This window comes from Pelodiscus sinensis, chromosome 11 (genome assembly GCF_049634645.1).
Source record: "Pelodiscus sinensis isolate JC-2024 chromosome 11, ASM4963464v1, whole genome shotgun sequence".
Taxonomy (NCBI): domain Eukaryota; kingdom Metazoa; phylum Chordata; order Testudines; family Trionychidae; genus Pelodiscus; species Pelodiscus sinensis.
This window is the reverse complement of record NC_134721.1, coordinates 48933768-48955038: the sequence shown is the minus strand read 5'-3', so window position 1 is coordinate 48955038 and position 21271 is coordinate 48933768. Positions and strand designations below refer to the sequence as shown.

The 21271-nt window shown below is 40.3% G+C and overlaps 1 protein-coding gene across 7 annotated transcripts in view; it reads left to right on the top strand.

Annotated features, from left to right (window-relative positions):
- The window catches only part of IQSEC1 (IQ motif and Sec7 domain ArfGEF 1), a 611669-nt gene that overhangs the window by 150202 nt on the left and 440196 nt on the right, over positions 1–21271 (top strand). For all 7 annotated transcript variants that reach the window (XM_075939721.1, XM_075939719.1, XM_075939722.1 and 4 more), the window contains exon 2: positions 8493–8522. In XM_075939721.1, coding sequence (XP_075795836.1) covers positions 8493–8522 — 30 coding nt within the window. The remainder of the gene's footprint in view (positions 1–8492; positions 8523–21271) is intronic.

The following is a 21271-nucleotide window of genomic DNA, read 5'->3' as shown; positions in this document are numbered from 1 at the left end:
AGAGCTGCGGGGTCGGATAAAGCAGAATGTCGGATTTCCGAAGGTCAGATAATCCGGACTCTACTGTAGTTGTTCTATACGCCATACTTCTACCGTAACCTCCCTAGCAAACGGGCACTGAGAGTTTCTGCATTAGGTTTTCAGTTCCACATGCCGCTGGAGAGGTCTGAGCTGCCCAGTAGATATGAAGGCGTTCTAATGATGGTTAGATATATGGAAAACAACCAAGTGTCACTGCTGGCTGGCTTTAAAGCATGTGAAGGCAGCAGTTTATCTCAATACACATGGCTGGCTGCCTTTTTATCACAATGTGGATATGTAGGGTTGAAGCTCCCCCGCCCCACCCCAGTGATTTGTACAAGGAGTTTGCTGGCTGTTCCTCTTTGTCAGGGAGTGAGGGGAAAGTGCACATTTGTTGCATTCCTCACTCTGGCTGGTGAGTGCAGGGGGGAAGACAAACCTGGACTTGCACCTGCCAGGAGACATGCACCACTCCCCTGGCTGTGCCTGCTGGAGCTGCAGCGGCCATGGAGAGACGCGTCTCACCTGGCCCCAAGCTGCTGTGGTGAGATATTCCTGCATAGTGAACCCCACCTCTTCCCCACTGCAGAGCAAGGACTTAAAAGAAGCATGTACATTTTAAGTTTTTATTTTGCAAAAAATAAGGACCAGGGCAACACCAGGTAAATCTTCTAAAAAGATAATTTTCCCACTTTGTTTTTAAGGGGTATGAGGATATGTATCCCATAATTCTACAAACAGACAATAATATTGTAGATCACTCCTGTGAGATAAAAAGTGAATTTTTTACAGTGTCAAAAACTGTGAATTCTCTTTGAGTGAGGGGTGGGAGAAATTCAAAGCATGAATAGGATTGCTTGCATCTCTAGTGTAGGCTTTTTTCCTTCCAACTGCTTTCTTCCTGTGAGAGACTTGTGAGCATTGATTTTAGTTTCAAGGCTGGCTGCATCACAGCTGGCCATGATAGCATTTGTTCTTCATGGCCTCTACTTAAAGTGGCCTGAGATTAAATCCTGCTAGGAGAAAAATGATAGTTTTGTCTCTGGCTGTTCTAATCTTAAGGATGTTTTGGTTGCCAATTTAGGCACATTTCCCAAATGGATAACAATGATCTGACATTAAAAAAATAATAACAAAAAAGGAAACCCAACACTTCAGTGGCGTGTTAGTATGAATCCAATACCATTCACCCAGATCAAGAAAAAAATCAAATTTCTGCAATTGAACAATGTTGTAAGCCAGTAATAGCTGTCTAAAATCTACTGTTCCTCATTTCCTTTATTACAGTTCATTAAAATAAAAGGCAGGGGAAGAGATAGCAAACTGAGATTTCTTCACAAGTAAAATTTTGATTGTTTTGTAACTAATAGAAAAGTTGCATATGATGCTCTAGGAAACCTTTTACTATGAGAATCTCCCTTTTAAATTAACTGTTGAAGTTAATTATGCAGAGCTGTGCTCATCTGTAATTTTCTGCAGTGTTCTGCGCTACAAATCTTTGCTCGGAGGCAAAATAGAGAAAACAGGTGATACACAAAGGCATTTTATTTCAGGGATGCAGTGGGCGTTTTCTTTCAGATGCCATAATTTCCTCCCTCCTTTTACACTCTCCTCCTCTATAGTTTATAGCTTCCCCAATTATCACCTCTAATACCATTAACTCACAAACATCCCACTCTCCCCACCTCTAATATCATCAATTCACAGACACTTACCTTCCTTCCTCCCCCCCCACCCCCCCCGCATCTCCCTCCTGTTCTGCAATGTGATTTGTCCTTTTCATATGTGTTCATTTTTTTAATTGTATCTTTTGGTATATATGGTTGTGACTATTTTCTTCCACTATTTGATCTGAGGAAGTGGGTCTGGCCCACGAAAGCTCATCACCTAATAAACCATCTTGTTAGTCTTTAAAGTGCTACATTGTCCTGCATTTTGCTTCAGCTACCCCAGACTAACACGGCTACATTTCTATCACTCCTCTATAGTGATCCTCTTGAGTATTTCAGAGATGCGCTGGATGTGGTTTCTTCTGGAGACTGCTGACTTACTTGAGGATGATGAGAGGATCAGATGATGTATCCTACTTCTTCCCAGCTGTTGCTGTAGTTTGGAGAGTGCAGGACCAAATTCTGATATGATCTCATATGTTCTCAGAGAACACTACTCTGCATTTTAGGCCAGTAACCCTTAAAGTCTAAACTGTGATACAGTGAGCTGAAGTTCAGTGCACTTTATATGCAAGTTCTGCAACAGAGTCCTTGAGTCGCCTATATTTCTTATTTCAGTGCTTTAGATACCCAACTGCCTGATAGATTTCTAGCTGGATATTTAGCATATTGATTTATTCATAGGGGAATTGGTCATAATATTTTCTGTCTGAAACATGTTCCTGTTTGAAAATTGCAGTTTTATGAAAAGCAAAATATTTTACAGGAAAATGGTTTTTTTCTAAATATTTCAAATGTTTTTAACAGTAACTTAAAAAGTTAACAAACATGTTCTTAATATTTAATATTTGTTTTAAATATCTTTTACCACTTCGTAACATTTGCAAGATTGTACAAATCTTGAAAAGTTACAGAAGGAAAAAGGAAATATGAAAGAAGCTGGAAATGTTGAGGGGAGGGTCTAATCTTTCGTTCAATTGTGCAGAATTTGAAAAAACTGGTTTTTGGGAAAAAAATAAAATTTGATTTTGAAACCAATAGAAAAGTTATATTCCAATGAAATTGTCCATATAAAAAAGAAATTTTGAATGAAACATTCTTTGGACAACTCTAATTGGTAGTAGTGAGTCATGAACTGTGATAAATCTCAAAATCTGTTGAGGTTACCTGTTCATTCATCCTCTGACAATCACAGTACATATGCATGGTAAGCACATTTAGATGTGTCAAAGGAATTCCTTCATATATGTTGGTAATTTTAAACCATATATAGACATGGAACATGAAATAGTTTTTCCTCTTTAAACATCTATTTTCTATGTGTTTTGATACAAACTTTGTTGACATTGTAATATCTGGTTTGGGATCAATGAAAAAAAGTCTCTACAACACCTGACTGTAGTTATTTCATAGCCATTTGGACATAGGAACACAAAATTATTTCAGAATGTGCCTTTAAGGGAATGTTTTATTTAACGAGTTTGTAACAAGCTAAGAACATTGCCCCAGCAAATTAGTTTGAAATGTTTCTGTGACATTCTTACTTTGCAGCCTCATTTGTAAGCTTGTGTTCTTCTCACCAAGCAATTTGTTTGTTCATAAGGCTGATTGGACACTTCATGGGGAAAATACAAACCAGCTGTAAATAGCCTAGCTGGAATTCTCTTAAATAAATTGCAGCATTACAGGTCTGAGTGCAAATTGTGACCAACCCCATGTGAATGCTGACGTTTCACTGCCTCTCAGGAAAGTGTGTATGCTGGTAGCCTGTTCCAGAAGAAGGGGGAGTTGTTTATCCTCCTTGGCTGCCTCCAGTTCAGCCCCAGAGAACAGTTCATACAGGACAGTGTGCAGTTGTTTGGCACAGCATGACCAATATTGTATAGAAGCAAGCGTGCCTGTGAAGATGAAGAGGTTTGATTTCATCACATGTGTAATTAGATAAGATAGTGTGGAGCTTAATTGTTTAGGTAACAAATTGTTGTTCCTCTAGTCTAGAGAGTTTCTGAATCTCAAAAGCAAGACAAAGGAGTGGGTTTCTTGTGAGCCAGTAGAAGGATAAATTGAGGATGGCCATTAAGACCTGAGAACACTTTCACAACATTTGTAAGACTCTGAGGTCAAGAAGAGGTGTGTAATGTAGACCTATCCTGTCAGTGATGTTGCTATAGTTACCCTATCCATCTCAGTTGAGTTTGAATACTGTGTGGTACAAATAGATGCATATAATCTATACTTGTTCGGTGTGTGTCTGTATATACAGCCTTCCAAAACTTTATTCACCTCAGATGGCCAGGTGAGTTTTCTCTCTGTGTGTTATTTTAAACAGATAAATAAAATAGCACTGATTTTTCATGGTAAGGTGTCAGTGAGTAGAGTTTTTGGCTTTGCTAGTCAATTTTCAGGCTAATGTATCAATGGAAAGTTAAGGTGGTTAATCTTTTTGCATGTGTGTGTGCACATTCACATATGCACACAATAAAACAAAAAACCCTCTGGCTGCACATAAAAACATTTTGGAAAGATTCTACTGAAATACAAACTGATACCACAAATTACATTTTTCAAAATAGAATGCAATTTTAAAGGTCCATCAATGCTTTTTAGCCAGGATGTGTAGCAGCGGTGTCCCTAGCCTAGAATGGGTGACGGGAGGGATCCCTTGATGATTGGCTAGATGGTACATTTACAGTACAGTTCAGTTACAGATAATATATGCTAAGACAGATACCATCTTCACTATTGTAAAGTGCTCTGAAAGGGTTATTTCAGTATTTATGTAATTGATTGACATTGACTTGTAGACATGAGAGTTGTCCCATCATCCATGTCCCGTCAGTGAAAAAAAATTAATTGATCTTTGTATACAATAGGATTAACATTCTATACCATACATGAGAGTACCTAATATCACTGACACTTTAGAACTTGGGCATTTACAAAAGTCAGGGTTGTTCTTCACTGATGACCTTTTACGGGCGATGAAGTTAGGCTTGTGACTGGTACCGAATTCTACAGGAAGCTGAAACTGCTGAAAGACACCCCTCAACATAACAACTGCTTCTTTGACCATTGGAGAATGAGGATACCTAGTAATATTTTCAGTAATTTATAGAGTAAAAAGAGATGATTCCAATGAAATTTTATCCAGGCTTTTGAAAAGGTAATTATCCCCCTTTACAAGTTTTGTGTGTTTACATCTCTTTGGAATAGTTTAAAGATAGTACATGTTTTGGATTTTACTATGATTTTTTTTTCTGGCAGAAGCATTCCTGACTTTGCTTAAGGCAGCAGTATTCCCCAGCATATTAAGTTCTGTCATTTTGCACTGAAATTATTGTGGTGGTGCCTGTCAATAAACTCAGCCATCTTTGCTCTTTTTACCGCTATTCCATATTAGAAGAAGTCCTTTCTTGGTCTGCATTCAGGGCATTAACCACTGCCCTCTCGGTCACCTATATGCAGTTTCTGGCAAATCCTTTTTGTACGAAGGGACTATGTAAAGACAGCAATAATGTTCTCCTTCTAAGTCCCAGTCCCTGCCTTCCACAAAAAAGCATCTATCTGGTTTAGCTCACATAAAACCGAAGTCACGTTTATTGGAAGTTTATAATAGAGAAAACAGAAAGCAAAAAAGACATCTGAAAAGATCTAAGGAAGAACCTGACAATACGGTGCAAAACTTTAGTTACAGAATTTTGAAAGCTCCTTGTTTCCCAAAAAAAGAAAACGGAACTAGCAATTCTATGATTTTGAACTTGATTGACAACCTGCTCCCCATACCTTCCAATCCCAAATTTGGATCATCAGAGTTTTGATATTTTGACCTATTGCACAGGTCTCTACCACGGGAGCTAATGGTGTAACTAGTAGCAGTACAATGCTGTAGATGGGTATGATATGCACCATTTACAAGCGAGGCTCACAACTCTTTGCTGACAGCAGAAAAATTTAGCCATGCAGGACTCGTGGATTCATTTCCAGATTCTGCAGGGGGGAGTGTGTTATACTTTCTGCAGACTGTTCTGCCCCTGTGCCCTCAGCCTGCCCCCACCCTCTTCCACTTCCTTGTCATTGCACCCCCACACCTTGTCTCCTGCTTTAGTCTTTAGTCCCTAAACATCCCATTTTCTGTACCCTTCCTCTCTGCCTCACCTGCAGCAAGCAGCATGAAGCATGCTGAGGGCAGTTCTACAGAGAATGTAGCTGCCAAAGTCTAGCGTATCTCGACTGACAGTGTGCCGACTGGAAATGTTTTAAAGCCTTGTAACTTGTCCAAATTTGGGCATAATTTCATAGTCCGTCCCACCGACAGGGAGTGGAGGAATTGAAGGGGCAGTTTTCCCCAGGGCACAGGTGATTTAAAAGGGCCCTGAAGTCTCCAGCTTCTGCTGCTGAGGCAGCCGGCACATCCCTGCAGCTTATGTGTGGGGTGAGTGCCTATGGGCAGTGGTGCACAGAAACCACCTGTCTGCCTGCCCCCATCGCTTATTAACCACTGTTAGAGGGGTGTTTTGGTCATTTTTGGAAGCCATCTGAGGTAAGCATTGACCCTCTACCCCCTTCCTGCACTCCATCCCCCTGTTCCAGCCTAGAGCCTGCACCCCACACCCAGGCTCCCTCCTAGACCCCTCACGGCCTCCTGCCACCCAACCCCCTGCTCAGCCTGGTGAAAGTGAGTGAGGGTGGGGGACAGCGAGTGATGGAGGGAGGGGCCATGGAGTGAGTGATGGCAGGGCCTCAGAGAAGAAACAGAAGCAGGCCAGGACAAGGACTGACCTGCCCTGGGACCTGGAATTGTGGTCAATGGGCCCGGGATGGCCCAAAGGATATGCCTGACAGCACAGCAACCTTTAGGACAAATGTAAAGCCCCTGTTCTAACTTCCTGGGGTCACTAGAACTTCTTGACTATAAATGGCTGTATGAATGTTTTTCAGAAACAACTGAACCATAATTGATAAAACTTTCCAAAAGCAATTCAGCAACAGGCAGAAGTCAAACATGGAAACCTTTGGTATGAATAGTTAATGTTGGATAAAATAATAAACACTTAAAAACAGGTGGACTGTGTCATATAAACTGGACTATCTGGCTGTGTCTAGACTGGCAAGTTTTTCCGCAAAAGCAATTGCTTTTGCGGAAAAACTTGCCAGCTGTCTACACTGGCCGCTTGAATTTCCGCATGAACACTGACTTCCTACCGTCTGAAATCAGTGCTTCTTGCGGAAATACTATGCTGCTCCCGTTCGGGCAAAAGTCCTTTTGAAAAGGGCCAGTGTAGACAGCTCAGATTTGTTTTGTGCAAAAAAGCCCTGATCGCAAAAATGGCGATCGGGGCTTTTTTGCGGAAAAGAGCGTCTAAATTGACACGGACGCTTTTGCGGAAAAGCATCCATGCCAATCTAGATGCTCTTTTCCGAAAATGCTTTTAACGGAAAGCTTTTCCATTAAAAGCATTTGCGGAAAATCATGCCAGTCTAGACGCAGCCAATGTGTCTCATAAACTGGACTCCACTACCTCCTCTGCCTATAATCAAGTATTATTTGGGATATATGCTCTTTTGATCTAGAATTCAGTGATGACATTGCTATATTTACTTGCAGTAGCCAAAAATCATTCTGTATTCTCTAGTTAACATCTCCATTTTGTGCAGAATTGCACAATATGCTCATGGGAAGTTGGCACAATGATAGTTAATTTGTGCAATTAACAGCACAGCTCTTACCATATGTAACTGAAAGTGCTAAATGAAGATTCCAAAACAATTGAGCTGTAGAGGTTGGTTATACCTGTCATAGTTTCCTTTCATGAATTTGGGTTCTTACAAAGGATGTGACACATTATTTTTGTTTCTCCCTTATAGAAATAGAAAAAAGAATTGGTTCCAAATTAATTAATCAAAATGTACGTTTGTCATCCTTACCTCACAAGGATACAGAGGCAAATATTGTAGGTCTGCTGTAGAGCTGAGACCAGATGTAGTTTTTTGACAGAATCAGACAAATGATTTTATATATTCTGCTCTGGATTCTCTACTCATTCATGAAATATTAAAACTGTATCAAGTTTCTATTTTTCTTCAGGGAAGGGAAGTGTGTCAGTTTGAATGATATCATATTCAGTGTCCATATATAAAAATAGCAAACATGAGAGGGAAAGTAGGTTTTGCATCATTGTGGATTCATAAATTTATTCTCCATTTGGAAGAGAAAATATGATGGTAGCCCTTAAATAACCGCAGAGGAGTTTATTTTTCTTCGCTTTCTCACAATTTGAGAAACATACACATTTTTCAAAGAATCATATTTTAGGTTGATTATATTTGCAATCCATAACTCTTTGGAAGCTAAGCAATATTTGAGAAGCCTGGGGATTAGATTCCTAAATGTATTTGTCCGTGACCTTTCAATACCGAAGACTAAAGAAAGACTAAAGACTGCTGCTGGTATGGGATGTCACAGGCTGACATTTTTAGTTTACAAATGTGGAACATAGTGCGCAAAAGACTTTTACAGAAGGTCTTAATGAAAGTCCAAGAGTGTGACAGGTTATGTCGAAGTGTAATTTATTGATTTTTAATTATCATCTTTTTAATTTCTCCTAACTAGCTTCTTGTTGCTTTAAGTTGAAAAAGTTTTTGTATTTGCTAATTGGTAATGGAAGTATAAAAATAAACTCAGATCATTAAGAATGAGTGAGTATTTCTGGTGCTGACAAAATGTAGATGGGGCTGTTGATTTTATAAATGCAAAGAGCTAAAGTGGTAGTGTTCTAAATACGACTTCTTGTTGTTTTGCAGGTCTGAAGGTGAAAGCTCAAGAAGCATCAGGTATGTGTTTACATTGTCATTTCTTCCTTCTGTCACCCAGTCTCTACAGAGCTGGTTATTTGAATGAAACTGTGCTCTGATTTCTGTCTGAATAGGGAAGAATCACGGCTTTAAGTAAACTGTATTTTCAATTAAAAAAAGGTTTTATTTAAAAGCACAATATAAGAATGTTTTACGGTCTTTGAAAATTTGTTTTAATTAGTCCTGTTTTACACACACATAAAAAAGTATGCTCAAATCATTGTGTTTCAATTAGGACTAACAAATAGACAAGCACAATGTTTGCTGACCTTGCTGTCTAGCTGCAGCAGACTGCAAGGTTTAATTCGTATTTTGTATGAGGATTTAGAAAAAATCAAGACTGGGACAGCCAGGGAATATAATTTCATTGTTGTTTCTACAATTCCTTCATAATTCTTACCATATTGCATGCTGGCCACTACCTGGCAAAGGCGTGCACCAACTCTTGGTTCTAGGACTTAAGAGCTGTCAAATGCCATATCAATACAAAATGTCCTTCTGCTCTCATGTTCAGTTTTCTTTGTGTAATCCTGTTTCTTTTCTGTAACAGAGGAGAGAAACAGCTTTAAACTGGATTTCTATCATGGAGATCCTGATGCTCTTGGATAATTTGTGGCTAGGGCATCAGACCTGCAATTGTTTAGTTACTGTCTTGGATTTCTCTCACACATTGAAAATATTTCTCCGCTTTGTCATAGCCGTGAACTGTGGCATTCTTAATGGGCATTTTAAATCAGATAGGACTTTAAAATCGCATGCTTATAGTTTGTTTCTGCTTTTCACTTGCATTCATACTCCTTTTAGCTAAAGTGGGTGTCTTGATGCCCAAGGAATGCAGGTTTGCATTCATGGTTGCTAGAAACAGAATGATGGCCATACAGTCTCTGCCAAAGTTCTGCAGTTTGCTATTTTCATGGTTACCATGTTTCCCCCGCTGCGGGCACTGTAAACTATTCCCATCAGAAAACCACCACCACCACCAAAAAATCCACTCCAGGCTGCTTCTGTCCAGAATATCTGCTAAAACTCACTGTTTTGCAGATTAATCACTTTGATATTTGTGTATCAGACATCAAGGGATTTTCCAAAAAATGAGTGAAAGTTCTGCTTTGAATCACGTACCAGCTTTCTTTGCTTTTCAGCTGATTGCTTAATTAGGACACATTTCAATAAATATTAAATCAATGTGGAATAGTGTGGGAGAAGCAGAAAACCTGTTCTGTGCATACAATAGGAGAATTAGAATAATTGGCCAGTAGTTAGGATGGTAGTGAAGGAGAGATAAGCAGGTACACTCCTCCCTTAATTAGTAATTAGCATGGCCCGATATTTCTGGCATTGAAGAAGAAAATATTCTTAGTGCGGTATATTCAGATTATTCACAAAAGAAGGAATATATAGTTACTGTTTGTGAAGCATTTGAAAACACAGCATGGTGTAAATGTGCTAACTACGGTGTTTTGTTCCTTCGGATAAATTCCGAAGGCTATTTTACATTTGCCTGAAATATAAGGACTGAGTGAAACTGAAAAGGGAACACCGAATTTGGTCTATTTATTATGCTGGGAAGCATCAGAATAAAGGCCCCCACAACATTTAATCTTGCCTAGAGTTCCCTTAATTGTTAAAGATATTATAAGTTGTATATATTGGTCAGACACTTTCTTATGGCCAAGCATGTAGTTTGACCACTTTGATAAAAAACAATAATATGCAAGTTTATTAACCCATAATCTCTTCCTCGTCTTTGCAATATTGAGGTATTTAGGGAGCAAGTGTATAAAGAAAATCCCACACCAGCGAAAATCACATTGGTTTATATTCTGATCTCATTTCTCTGTTAAAATTTGAGACTCAATAGAGCTACTCCAGACTTCCAGTGATGTAACTGAGTTTAGATTCTTGGCCCTAAAGGTCTACAGGACTCCTAGTTGTTTTCCTTATTGGGCTTGTTGATTTTCCCTTCTTTGAATTAACTGCTGGCAGCCATGTCATGTAGCTCTTAGTGATCGGAAAAGGATCATTATCTATTTTCATGTGAAATCACTACCAAGACCCTATACTGCCTTCAAGCATGTGTTTTCTAACAGGGCAATTCACCCTTAGGGGGCCTGCTGAGGAGCCTGCAAGCTATGGAAGTCCCACGATGCCCCTCTGCAGCCTAGGAGGTGAAGATAAAGCAGATATTCCTCTGTAGCGGGGAGATCTGTCTCCATGCTCCCTTGAAATACACATGCATAAAAGTATATGTAACCCACACACCTAGTGTGGCTTACTGGCCTATGAGGTGGCACCTAGACCACAGGAACAGCTAAGCTCAAGAGATCTCTCTAGCACAGGCTCTGAGCCAACTGGCCTTTAACTTGAAGGATAGAACCTCCTATACTAAGTTCCAGAGGTCCCAGGTTCAGATCCACCTGGTGGTGGTTACATATTCACCAGCATTTATAATGAGGATAATAGAAAAAACTCCAACTCTCAGCACTTCTTTTCCCCTCATGCTTGGGAAGATAAATGGGATCTATACCACATGTAGAACACTAATAAATCCAGGCTGGGTGGACAGCAGCAAGAGAGAGAGTTTCAAAGTTGGGGAAGGCCCTGTCAACAATATCCTGCTGCATGTGGCAAGGGGTTTTTTAGACTGAGCATCTCCACAGAGTGAAGCAGTGACTGTGAAAAGAGAGGCACCATACCGATCTAAAATAGGCCAGTATTGAAGGGTAGGCCAGCTCTAATGTGAATCTAGTGGCCCAGAATCCCAGCATATGGGGCAGCATTTGCTGTTTTGGCCATTGGTGTTTGTTCTATACTCTACACTGTCCACTTATGCTGAGATTTGCAGAGTTTGAATCCAAAATGGCTTTATATAGCTTTGCCTGTCTGTGTTCATGCTTTGTTCCTTCCTTTGTTCCCTCCTTTTGCTTTGCTTTGTTTTCAACAATGGCCCACTTTTCTAAGTAACTTTTTGATCTTGCGGTCAAGCTACCTGAATTGTTTTGTTTCTTTATTGCTTCTTTCATAATGTATAGCTCATGGTGCAAGTTAATCATCGCTGACGAGGTGATGAAGGCTGTGCAGGGAGCACCGCTAGAGTCCTGTGACTAGAAGAAATAATCATAGTTTCTCAACACACAAATGAATACATCAATGAATGTGAAAATGCTGGAGAGGTCAATGTGCTAACCCCTCCACGTGTCGGTTTACTCTATCAAACTGTTCTCAATAGAATCTATGGAGAAGAAAAGCGACATGCTGCAGTCTGGTGGCAATCCATGAATAAAATGCTATGTGTGTTCATTGGACAGATAAAAGACACTGCTGAGGGATTTTATTCAGGATTCCTTTCGTACACTTAAGGATAATAAGCAACAAAGAGGACGGTGGCTGGAATTCACATACGTCAGGCTATTACACAAGGAAAAGGGCAGTTTGTTCTCATAAATGTACCATTTCATGAGCACTGTTTTTTGCAAAGAAGGCAAAACAAACAAACAAAAAAGATGTTTGTAGGCTTGGATAACGAATGGGATAGATAATAAGACATGGAGTCAGTTATCACAGGTCAACAAAAGGCATTAGCATCCCATGTTGTTTAGTGGCCTAATGCATGCAAAAGGAGTTCTAATTGACTTAATATTGGGATAGTGTTCAAGTTATAGCAATTAGTACCATGATTAGCTCTCATGTTTTCAGTCTTCAGCAGACAGGCATGGGAATGCTGAATGGCAGGGGAGCCGGCCTCCTCTCCCACCTGAAAATGTGTTCAGCATAGGTCAGAGCTGAAGCATAGTGGAGAATGGGTTAGTTAACTTCAGTGACTCTTCTTTATATTAACAGAAGGATGGATAACGTTAGAGGCAGGGTTTTATACATCAGTACCAGCCTTATTAATCTACCTATAAGATTTAATACTAGCGTGTTCTTTCTTGTTTACTAGCATGGAATTTTCCCTCCCCTTCTGTGTAAGTGGGCTAAGAAAGGATCCTGGACAGTTACAACAAAGCTACAAATGGCTGGCATTTTGCAATAGTATCAGGAACTGTTTCCATTATGGTAACAAACAAAATAATAGTAATCATGGAGTAGTAGATTTAAATGTAGTGTTATGAAATTCAAATGCTTGGTATGACATGGTTTAAACAATAGACTCTTTCCTTTTAGGGAAGAAAATGAATGCATAGAATACAGTATTTCTGCTAATTTATAATGTATTCATTATTTGTATTATGCTTCCTGGAGGCCCAACCTAAGATGAGGGCCCATTTTGCGAGTCATCATACGAACAGCTAGTGAGAGCTGGTCCGTGTCCCAAGCTGCTTACAATCAAAATAGGACAGAATAAATAGAGTGTGGAAAGGGAAAAGTCTCATGATATTTGGTGTTTTTTCTTAAAGCCCCAGTTCCTGGAGTCATGGGACTACATCAGAATTTCACCTTTAAAAGTAATGTTACTAGGTGCCATGATTGCAGAGAAAAGCTTGAAAGAGTGAATCCTGTAACCTCAAAAAACAAAATAAAACAAAACAAAATATAAAAACTTGAGGACAAAAAGAAGATTCTAATTTATTTTCTAAAATTCTCCCCACCACCAGTGGAGCTGTACTGGAAGCTCCTGGCATTTAACTATTATTTTCCAACCTAGATGAGGCCCTTAACCACCTTAAAACTATTGGCTGCCAGTGTCTTGTCTATACTAGAGTTCAATGTAAGTCTGACTTAGTTTACATCTAGATCTAGTCATGCTGTCATGTGCTCTCGGAATGCAGATAATGTAAAGTGAGTTTAAGTCACTGTAGGAACTGAGCAAATACACTGGCTCTAAACATGGCTGTAAACACACTTCTATGTTAAATACTACAAAAACAGAACTTAAATAACTAGGTAACCTATTTAATTGCATGATGTTAGCAAGAAATTCCTTGCAGCAATTTCATGACTTCCCACCAAATCAGTGCTGAAAAATGGAGTGCATCAGTGTTATTCTTTGCAAATTGTCCATTTTCCAGAAGAATTTTGATTAACTTTGTGAAATGAGTGCTGCTGCTAACAATACGCTTTGAATGCGCCGACAGCGCTTTTTGTCTTCAAACTACCTCTAGGTGGGAAATTACTATAGGTAACTTCTGATCTTTAATAAGAGTCTGTTTATCTTCCAAGGAAAGTATAACTTGCTGGCTTCTTCCCTGAATATATAACAGTATTTTATAAACAATACTGTGTAGAATGTTAAATATAAAACCTACTGGAAGATTGACCTGGTGTTGCTTGAGTCCTTAACTAAAATAAGTTTTGTTTTTCTTCAGATAAATCAATGTTCTGGGATAGGGCTGGAGATGAGGGGGTCACTATGCAGGCTGCTCTGGGGAGAGTGGGCTACTCTCTCACTGCAGCAGCTTGTGGTAAGGTGAGACACTCCCATCTATGGCTACTGCAAGAGGCACAGTTGGGGGAGGGGTACATGTCCCCTGGCTGGGGGACAGACTGTCAGACAGACATAAAAAGACAAACTCTCTGAAATATATAGTAGATAGCTGGACTGGTCCCTGTCTCTGTTCCCTTGCTACCTCCTGTGGTCATTCTGCTACATAACTTTTTCTCTTGCCAGACCTCTCCCTTTCCATTTTATGAGAAACAGTTGAATTCCAGGTACACCCCCATTGTCCTGGCACAACCAAACCCTGACCTTGCTTTAAGTTATAATAAGAGGAAGCTGCATACCAAATTTGGTGGTCCTAGCTCTTGCTGTTTAGGAGTACTTGAACAAAACGGCTCACAAACAGACCGATGCACATTTCTAAATATAGAGTAAGATTTAACTTGCTATTTAAATGTGCTTTGTTTGCTGTCTTAATAAGATTTAAAGAGCATATTTGGTTTAGAATCCCAGGGCTATAGAAAATAGAATTTCTTCTTTTCCTTATTGTAGGAACTGCTCCTCCCTCCCCTATTCCCTCCAAGAAATTTTTAAATGTAGACAATGTATTTTATATAAGTGACTTTACTTGTAGGCTCCATGTTTCTTCTGATTCTTGTTAGAAAACAAACCCGTTTATAAAAGGCTGATGGATCATCTTAAGACAGACGAACCCCACACAACTAATCTTAGCCCACATTCAGATGACATCAGAGCATTTTTGCCAGTCTTTGTGTATGGGTATATTAAGTTTCAGTGTAACTATTAAAGAGTTTCCCCTTGATAGATGCTCTTCATTAGCTATTTGGTTTTGAAGTGCTGTGTGATGCTCAGATGGAATGGTATGTCGCATAAGATTATTTCACTGGAATAGGGTTCTCTTGTTGCATTACTTGAATGCAATGGAGAACTCCACAGCTAGTTAGGGGAATTCCAGGGCCTCTATGAAGACACTCGAACTTCACGCCCCAACAGGAATTTTGAAATAAAATCAAAATAAATGTTTTTTTCATTGAAAATGTGCCTCGGCTGATCACGTGATGGTGCATAAGAGAGATTGAGTGGAACAAGTCATCAGGCCCACTTCAGGGCTTTGTTTCATTAGTAACATTTACTCTGATTTTATTTCAAAATGACTCAAAAGACAATATAAGTCAGACTGTGCTCTTACAGATCTCATTCATATTACTAGGATGTAATAGTCCCTTCACTTCACTTGTCTGCGTGTCCCCCCATGTAAATAAAGGTTGCTCTGCCCATAACTTGAAAGAACACGCCTGGAACCTGAGCTCTGTTACATTTTAACATCACAAGAATTTATGTTAACTATATTATAATATGTCAGTTTGAGGTTATTGGGTGCCACACAGTTTCCGGCATTTATTGCATGTTATCTAGACTAAATTTACTGTAATTTAATATTTAAATTAACTAGTGCCATTAAACTAGTTTGAAGTAATAGTTGAAGTAATATAGATAGATCTATATATCCATGAAACATGTAGGTCCATTTAATTAGCTATGCCTTTTTCACATAGGTGTGCATAGAAAATACAATTTATTTTATGATCAATTTTAATACATATTAGCTCAATGTGACAGAGCCAAGAATATTTACTGTGGAAAAAAATAGAACCGAATGCTACTTCAAAGCTTAGAGAGACAAGGTGGGAGAAGTAATATATTTTATTGGATCGACTTCTGTTAGGGAGAGAGACAAACTTTTGAGCCAAACAGAGCTCTTCCTCAGGTTTAGGTAGGTGTACTCAGTGTTGTAGCTTAATACAAGTGTATGCTAAAGTATCTCTTTAATCAAATAAGTGTCACACATAACAAGATGTCAAGGTCATGGTCCCTGACAATATGTTCTAACTACTGAGGCTTAATTATCTTATCTTGTATTTAGCTGTGACACTCTGTATACCTGAAAAAGACCTCTAGGCTTGAAAACTTTTCTCTCTCACTTTTCTCATCTGAAGAAGTGGGTTGTACCCACGAAAGCTCATGATACCATCTACATGTTTTGTTAGTCTTTAAGATGCTGCTAGACTAGTCATTGTTTATAAAGTTTTTCCTTTATTGCCTCTGACAGACAGCAAAAAGACGAAGATCTCAAGAATGTTTATGGTGTGGGGATTTCAAAAGAAGAGACTTGTGTACTTATCTTCATGAGTGAGAATATTTCTGTCAAGCAAGGCTATAAAAATGTTCACTAGCAACGATACCAGTATCTGCGCTGTTACCTTCCTTAAAGTTCATTTTGAGTTATATGGACTCCCTTCCCCACCCACCCCAAATATGTGTCTACACTGCAGTGACAGAGTGTGATAACATGATTTGTGTAACCATACCAGAGCTAGCTTTCATCTAGCTAGACTAGGAACTAGTAGCAATGAAGCTATGGCAGCATGGTTTTAGTCTGAGCTAGCCACTTGGGTAGATTTAGGCAGGCTAATGCAGACTGAATTGAAGTTCATGCTAGTGCAGTTTCAGCACTGTAGTATATGAGGTAATTAGTTTAAAGCTGTCTTGGGTATGTCTATGCCATCTGCAATCACACCTCGTCACTGCAGCGTAAAGATATAGTATAAAACGTAAGGCCGAAGCTTCATCCTCTCCACGCATTGCAGCAGCACAGGGGGGCTGTAAAGAGGACATAATACTTTCTCTCACCCATAGGGAACCACCAGGTGTACTCACTCAAAGCCATTCTCTCCACGCAGCCACTGATGTCATAACCAGTGTTCCTCTAACATTTTCTATCCTTGGCCTGCTTGAATTTTCTTATGTGCAACACCAATATTGATGCAGTGTGTGGACATGCACCACCAATACAAAGAAAACACGCCCACATATTTTACGCAGTCCATATATGTGGAATAAAATATATTAAAACAAGACACCTGTGGCTAGTTGCTGTGAGGTACCCTTTGTGACTTCAGAGGTGCTGTACAAAGGTAGGGAATTAGCCTTCTTCCATTCAAGGAAGAGGAGGAGCCCCAGAACAAATTAACGCATGGCTTCAGGGTTTGTAGACAGATGCATGTTTCAAAGAGCTTGCAAATAAGGTTTTATCCTACAAAACTAGCATCCCGCCAACTACTTGCTACTTCTGATCTTTACCACTTATCAAAGATCTAGCCTTAATGCTATACAATATGCCATGTATTAATTAGTAACACATGATTTTTTAAAAAAAATCATGAAGATCAGAGTTTTAGATATCTGCAACACTCCAAAACAGGTCTGTTAAAATAATCTTTCTTTCTTACCATAAGCCATTAATACCTATGTAAACTTTGTTTGTGATGTAATCATGCAAATATCCTGCTATCGCACAAAACCCCCGTGCAGCCTGCTTTCCTTCCCTCCCTCCAACCCAGACAGACGCAGAGCACTGTAGCAAGTGAGTCAGGACACCCCAAACAAACTGCCCCTGCCTCCACCTCATTGCATGGACATCAGCACCCACCCACCCACCCTATCTTTCCCCCACCTACCTCATGCAGTGAGCCCCTCACCTCCCCCTTCCCTGCCCAAGAGGGTTGAAGAGACTGCTGGGTTTCTGTCTTACTCTCCCTCTTCACTCCTCCTGCAGATGGGACTCTCTAAACTCCCCACCCCTCCCCAAACCAATGAATTACTCGCTCCCTCCTTCCTGCCACTTAGTCCCTGCTTGTCTCGGCTGATTATCTGCTTTGAGAGCTTGTGACAGGGTGTATCAACCTCTCACTGAAGCTAATGAAGTTACCTTGGCTCAGCAGGCTGAGAGCCCCTCCCCCGCAGTCCTTCTAGGAATGCTCCATAATCTGGAGCCCGATTATAAAAGCCTCTGGAGCCATTCAGTCAGAGTTGACTGCTGAAGGGGAAGGAGGCACTGAGGAGGCTCCAGGGGAGGAAGCGCAGGCAGACAAAGCACTGGCAGCTGGGCCAAGAGGTGCGATACAAGAAACCGCAGAGACAGAGTGAGACTATGGAGGAAAGATCTGCCGGGTCCCAGTAGGAAGTAGCCCAGGATGGGGAATTGATCCCTGAGTGCTCAGCGTGTTGCGGTAGAGTACCCCGCTGAGCAAGCAGTGGACTTTGCCACTGCCAACTGGACGGTAGGCTGAGACCTGGTGGAATTGGAGGGGCCTGGGTCCTCCAACCCTCTCTGTATATACCCTGTGTGGGGGAGTTCCCCATACCTATGGATTTAGGCTGCTGGGCTGTATTACTCTGAATAGCAGGGACTGGCATATGGACTTGGCCCACTGGGCCGTAATACCCTGAGTAAAGGGACTTGCACATGGGCTTATTGGGCTGTAGTACCCTGAGTATCAGGGACATGTATATGGACTTAAGCCACTGGGCTGTATTACCCTGTGTAGCAGGGACTAACATAGGGACTCAGGCCACGGAGGCAAAATACCCTGAGTCAAGGGTCGGGGGTACAAACTGAGGGTATGGAGCCATCCTGTAAATTGACCTGGTGACATGCGAGTCACTCAGTCGAAGTAGGTTAGGCTCGAGGGGCCTCGAAGGATAGATCGCCCCTTGAGAGAGTTCTTCAATTCAAGCAGCACTGCTCTGTTTAGCTGTTGTTTACAGTTGCGCCGACCTCCCACCAGTCAGTTATGCTCCCTGCCTGCACAGGAGCTTTGAACCTCTGAGCAGGGCTCAGAAAATAGCTGCACAGTTGAGCAGCCATGCAACTTAGAAGGAATTTAGGTTGTGACAGAACCTGTTTTGGTCAAAAATTTTCAGTGAAATATTTTTGAGAACCCAGGTTCATTTCAGCCTCTTTCTCTCTGTCCCAATAAATATTTCATAATGGAACTGCTTCAATAGGAGAGACCAACACGGACTGACTCTGCAGCCCTATTGTTTGGGCACTCGCCTTCCAATTGTTCCCATCTGTATCCTTGAGAGCATCCCCTAGCAGCCTAACAGGGTCCTGACTGTGTTGGTCAGCATGAAGGGGGAAGAGGTTTGTGACCTTACTTCCCAGCCCTTTTGTCCTCTTTCAGGTATCGGACACCATTGGCTTCTAGGAAGGAGTAGGGATTACAGGCTCCATTGAGAGTCAGGCCTGTGCAGGAGGGCAAAGGTAGTGGGAAGAGACAAGTGAGAATTAGGCATTGAAGGAGATACAGATCGGAGACGACAGATACATCTCACAAGAAACAAAGCTGTTTGGTACAGTTACTTTATTTTTATTGATATATTTGTTTAGAAAGTTTATTAAAATTCAGAGTCTGCTTGCAAATCAACCATAGAGAAAATAAAGGTGTGCAGAACTACAACATAAATGTCATAGTTTAGGGGTTTAACTACTATGTTGTTTCTATGATTCACTGACTGCACGTGACGGGGACCTTTGCTGGCTACTTTAATTGTGACATACAGAGTTTTTGCATGGTATTTATGGGAACCCTAAAATTTTAAAAAAAATCATAGTATTAATCAAAGACTCTTAATTTTCTAAGCAGCAGCATTGCAAAGGTCCAGTTGACCTTTCAGCATAACAGTAGACAGTCTTCATCTTAATATATTTGATACTTTTATGATTAATGGAGATAAAATGGGCAGAATAAATACCTAATTGGGTTACCTCGCTTATACCTTTTTTTAAGGCTACAGGTTGAACCTCTCTAGTCCAGAACACTCTGGTCCGGAAACATCCGGAATGATTTTAGTTAGCCAACGGTTCACTTTTAATGGGTGTGGCCAAGTTTCCCATGGTCCCATAATGTTTGTTTACAGCCTCCAGTCCTGGCTCTGTGCTGTTATTTAGCTCTAATTTACCCCTAAATGTTCTCTAACAGCCCCGTAAGCAGTGGAAGTGTTGGTAATGCTGCTAGACAATATTGACCTCCTATGGTCTGGAAAATTCTCTAGTTCAGAATCAGTCAGGTCCTGAGGGTGCTGGACTAGATAGATTCAAGCTGTACTGTACATATTAGGGGTCAGGAACTTACTTATTATACAGGACCTTTTGTAGTGGAAAGTGGTAATTGTGATAGGTTGGTTAGGGTTTATTATAGGAGGAACCCTTCATGGAATGTTTCCTTGTTTCTAAGGGTTGTGTAGGTAAATGTTCCCCTTGATATTTCTCTGTGTTGGTACAGTAGCACTCTGGGGCCACAAATGATGTCAGGCCCCAATTATGCTAGGTACTGTACAGACATTAGTAAGAGACTAGCCAATGACCCAAAGAGCTTAGTTAAAAGAAGCACAACGAATACAGAAAAGAAGGAATAGGGGGAAGAGAGCTGAAAGTCTCTCTCAAAATAACTGAGAAGGTCGATGTCAGACACAAGCATAGAAATCTTATCTACTCTTTACCCCATCCCCAGTGCCCTATTGACTAGAATCACACTGTCCCTTGGTTTTTAATGAAGTTTTTACTCTGTGGGAAAATATATACATGTACGGACAATATATGATACATGTATCTTTAATCACATTATATTCGGAGTTAGATAATTAGATGTAATGGTGTGTGTGTATATATTAGCTTTAAGTATATGTAATTACTTAAAGAAGAGCTGGAGTATGAAGATGCCAACGTATTAGCTAATAAGCATTCATAAAAAGTGAGTGATGTTTTCCCTGTGAATCTCCTAATTAGAAACACACATCTTTTCCCATTAACATTTTAAAATTAGATTAAGCTCCTATTAATACATAACTGTAACTAAATGTTTTCTACAGTTCCTGGAGCCTATCACAACAAATTAGCTATTTATTTATTAGCTCAGTCTTCGGCTGGTGTTGTATTTATATGCAGGGGAGATAAGCTAAAACTGGATTTCTAAAGATGTAGCTGCTATTTTAGCTTAACCTTTGTGAGCTCTAAGTACAGCTATTAACCTTTCATATTTTCTATTGTCCTTGTTCAGTGTGCATCTGCTAAGGACCTTTCAGCAAGGGTGGATCAATACATATAACCACTCATGATTCCCCATTTTTTCATAACACAAATTCACAAGATCAGCCCAAATTCATGCACTGCACAGACATAACCCTGTTTCCTTGACAATACCAGAGCTACTCTAGTCTTACATTAGTGGTATAGAGAGCAGAATTTCATGGATTTTGTGGAATGGAAGTCAGGACTTGAGCTGTATAAATGTGATGGATTTAGAATAATAGAATCAGAGTTGGAAGAGCCTCAGGGAGTCATCAAGTCCAGCCCCCTGCCCAAGGCAGGACCAATCCCAACTAAATCAACCCAGCCAGGGCTTCGTCACGCCGAGACTTAAAAACCTCTAGGCATGGATATTCCACCACCTCCCTAGGTAACCCATTCCAGTACTTCAACACCCTA